The 3,873-nt window shown below is 57.3% G+C and overlaps 1 protein-coding gene across 1 annotated transcript in view; it reads left to right on the plus strand.

Moving 5' to 3' along the window:
• MYOM2 (myomesin 2) overlaps positions 1 to 3,873 on the plus strand; it is a 62,578-nt gene that overhangs the window by 38,800 nt on the left and 19,905 nt on the right. Inside the window, exons 18-20 of the mRNA XM_015570590.1 lie at positions 910 to 1,036; positions 1,158 to 1,336; positions 3,742 to 3,856. Coding sequence (XP_015426076.1) covers positions 910 to 1,036; positions 1,158 to 1,336; positions 3,742 to 3,856 — 421 coding nt within the window. The remainder of the gene's footprint in view (positions 1 to 909; positions 1,037 to 1,157; positions 1,337 to 3,741; positions 3,857 to 3,873) is intronic.

The following is a 3,873-nucleotide window of genomic DNA, read 5'->3' on the forward strand; positions in this document are numbered from 1 at the left end:
CTTCAGGGTCCAGGCCACTCTGATACCATCGGTGCCCCGTATTGTCAGACTAGGGGGAGGCGTATTGGGAAGGAGCCAGAAGTACCTATGAGAGAACTTTCAAATATATTTGTATTGATTTCAGCGAGGAAGGGAGAGGGAGAGAGAGAAACACCATTGATGAGAGGCAGTCATGGATCAGCTGCCCCCGGCATGCCGATAGTAGGGATCGAGCCCGCTACCCAGGCTCGTGCCCTGACCGGGAGCCGAACGCTGACCTCCTGGTTCTAGGTCAGCGCTCATCCACTGAGCCACACCGGCTGGGCTCTGAGGGAATTTTCCAACTTTCTTTGAGAAGAGAGATGAGAACAGATGGTTACAAGGTCCGCCAGGAAAGGGGCCGAGGGCCAGCGCCCAGGGCCGCGTCTCGGGGCTGCCGTGTGGGCCACGTGGTGGACGGAGACATTCCCCTCTGACACAGCCCTGGCCTTACTGCATTTTAATTGTTGGTCTCTGTCCTCCTCCAGGGCAGGGCCTGGATCTTATTCATCTTTGCATCCCAGTATCAGCACAGGACCTGACATATTCATACGATGACAAAATACTGAGCGTCAGTTCTGTGCCGGGCTCTCGGCACCCAGAGATACAGTGAAGGTCATGTCAGACAGGTCAACCTCATGCAGCTAATTCAGGTGACAAACCCGATTCCACACCACAGCTCCGGGGCCGGGGGCCGTGGGCCGTGGCTCTGGGGCCGGGAGGGTTTTGGGGCATTTTCTTTCTTTCTGAGGAGCAGTGAGGGGAGGAAAGGCAGGTGAGTGGGGGGCGGACAGTCCGGTGGTGACGCCGTGGGGACCGGTGCCCAGGCCCGGCGTGGCCTGCAGGTGCCTGGCTTTTACTCGCGTGTGAATGACTCTCACCATCTCACAGGTGGAGGGATTGACCGAAGGCGCATCCTATGAGTTCAAAATCGCTGCCAGCAACCTGGTGGGCATCGGGCAGCCCTCGGACCCCAGCGAGCTCTTCAAGTGCGAGGCCTGGACGGCGCCGGAGCCGGGTAGGGGTCACGCTCCTGGACCAACCGCCCCCCCCCCACACCTGCCCCTGCCTCGCACCCAGGGCAGCTGAGAGGCGACTCCCTGCGTGCGGGGTGCTGACCGGACCCCCCGCCGCTCCAGGTCCCACGTACGACCTGACCTTCTGTGAGGTCAGGGACACCTCGCTGGTGCTGCTGTGGAAGGCCCCCGTGTACGCGGGCAGCAGCCCCGTGTCCGGCTACTTCGTGGACTACAAGGAGGAGGGCTCCGAGGAATGGACCACCGTCAGCGAGGCGCCCACGGCCCATCGCTACTTAAAGGTGGGGCACCCTTCCCGGCCATTGCCTCTGGGGGTAGAGGGCCGGTCCCCGTGGCAGGCCCGCACCGGGCGGTGGGGACCACAGCATGTGCTGTGTTTCTGCCTGAGCGCGGCCTCGCCACCCGACAGCACTGAGTAGCGGCGGCCTCAGACTGTCTGTGCGGGCGCCATCCACGCCTTCCGCGGGGCATGGGTATGAATCACTCTCCCAGCCCGGCCCGCAGTGACTGTACTTAGCTCACAGGTGCTAGTAAAGTCTTTTAAAGGAAATATGCTTTATTGATGTCAGAGAGGAAGGGAGAGGGAGAGAGAAGCATCAATGATGAGAGAGAATCATGGATTGGCTGCCTCCTGCACACCCCACACTGGGGATTGAGCCCACAACCCGGGCCTGTGCTCTGACCGGGAGTGTGTGCACGTACAGACACAACCAATTGAGCCACACGAGCCAGGGCTGCTATGTATATTTTTAAAAGAATCAGTGTAAAGATACATTTTCCAGACAATGTATAATAAGCTTTACTCTGAAACAATTTTATTTAAAATATATTGTGTTTAGAACATCTACAAATATAGAACATCTCCTGGCTCGCGGCCCGGCTGTGACGTTCTGTTTGGGTCGGGCTCGGGGGTGTGACTGACAGGAAGCGACGTGTCTGCCCTCAGAGACAGGCCACATCCGCACTGGGCACACGGCGGCACCCCAGGGCGTGTGGCGGCATGGCAGCCACTTCCAGAAAGCTGTCGACGATATGAAACAACGTCCTTCCCTTTGAATGAATAAAGCAGCTTCTACGAGCTTTTAAAGGAAATATGCTTTATTGATGTCAGAGAGGAAGGGAGAGGGAGAGAGAAGCATCAATGATGAGAGAGAATCATGGATTGGCTGCCTCCTGCACACCCCACACTGGGGATTGAGCCCACAACCCGGGCCTGTGCTCTGACCGGGAGTGTGTGCACGTACAGACACACACACACGCACACATCCTTACAGGTTTACAGCTGGCAGGATTGGGAGGGGACAGTGCCCTGTCCTCCCTCCAGATTCCTCTCTTTTAGCCCCTCCACTGGCCGGTGGCCGGGGTCATGTGACAGCCGCCCTGAGACCCGTCCCTGGCTCGCGGCCCGGCTGCGACGTTCTGTTTGGGTCGGGCTCAGGGGTGTGACTGACAGGAAGCGACGTGTCCGCCCTCAGAGACAGGCCACATCCGCACTGGGCACACGGCGGCACCCCAGGGCGTGTGGCGGGCATGGCAACCACTTCCGGAAAGCCGTCGACGATATGAAACAACGTCCTTCCCTTTGAATGAATAAAGCAGCTTCTACGAGTCTAGTTACGCCAGTTCGTCGGGAGTTTAGCAAATACACACTTACTTGTGGTTACCAATGCGATCACAGCGCCCATGGCGAACATCGGTGACACAGGAGGTGGACCCAACTGTGGTGGCGCCAAAGGGTGGGGCATTGTGCATGGAAAAAACTCACCTTCAAAATTCTGTTAGCCCCACAGAATTGTGTAAAATGACTCTACTCACCAGATTAGAAACTAGATGGTATGATTTCAATTCTGCTTGAAACTATGCAAAGAGAAAAGAAAGAGGACGCATCCGAATCGTCACAAATTGCCCTGCCGGGCGGCTCCCTTGGTCGGAGCATCCTCCTCCCCCCGCCCGCCCCCCATACCCCAAAAGGTCACGACTTCCATTCCAGGTCAGGCACACGCCTGGGGTGGTGGGTTCGATCCCTCGTCGGGCGCCAACAGAAAGCGATAGGTTGATGTTTCTCTCTCTGTCTCTCCCCCTTTCTCTTTCTCTGAAATCAATAGAAACATTACCCTCAGGTGAGGATTTAAAAGAAAATTGTCGCCAGCCTGTGTGTTCCTGCAGTCAGGCCGCGGGTGGGAGTCTGACTGTGCAGCTGCGGGAGCCGACGGCACAGTGACTCCAACTGGAGGAGTGCGATTCTTTTAAAATGGAGACATTTTATTGATTTCAGGGAGGAAGGGAGAGGGCCGCGGGTGGGAGTCTGACTGTGCAGCTGCGGGAGCCGACGGCACAGTGACTCCAACTGGAGGAGTGCGATTCTTTTAAAACAGAGACATTTTATTGATTTCAGGGAGGAAGGGAGCGGGAGAGAGAGAGAAACATCAATGATTGAGAATCATGGATCGCTGCCTCCTGCACCCTCCACACTGGGGATCGAGCCCACAGCCCGGGCATGTGCCCTGACCGGGAATTGAACCCTGACCTCCTGGTTCCTGGGTTGATGCTCAACCAGGGAGCCACACTGGCCGGGCAGGAACACATTTCTTTATTTTTTGAAAAGAAAGCATATTCCTTACAAACTGAAAAATAACCAAGTTCCCTCCATTTCTCTCTCTCGTGGCGTTTCCCCCGCCACCTCCAGGTGTGTGACCTTCACCAGGGTCAGAGCTACGTCTTCCGCGTGCGGGCAGCGAATGCCAGTGGCGTGGGGAAGCCGTCGGACCCGTCGGAGCCAGTGCTCCTGGAGGCCAGGCCGGGTGAGCTGGGACGGTCG

The sequence above is a fragment of the Myotis davidii genome, unplaced genomic scaffold, assembly GCF_000327345.1.
Source record: "Myotis davidii unplaced genomic scaffold, ASM32734v1 scaffold807, whole genome shotgun sequence".
NCBI lineage: Eukaryota > Metazoa > Chordata > Mammalia > Chiroptera > Vespertilionidae > Myotis > Myotis davidii.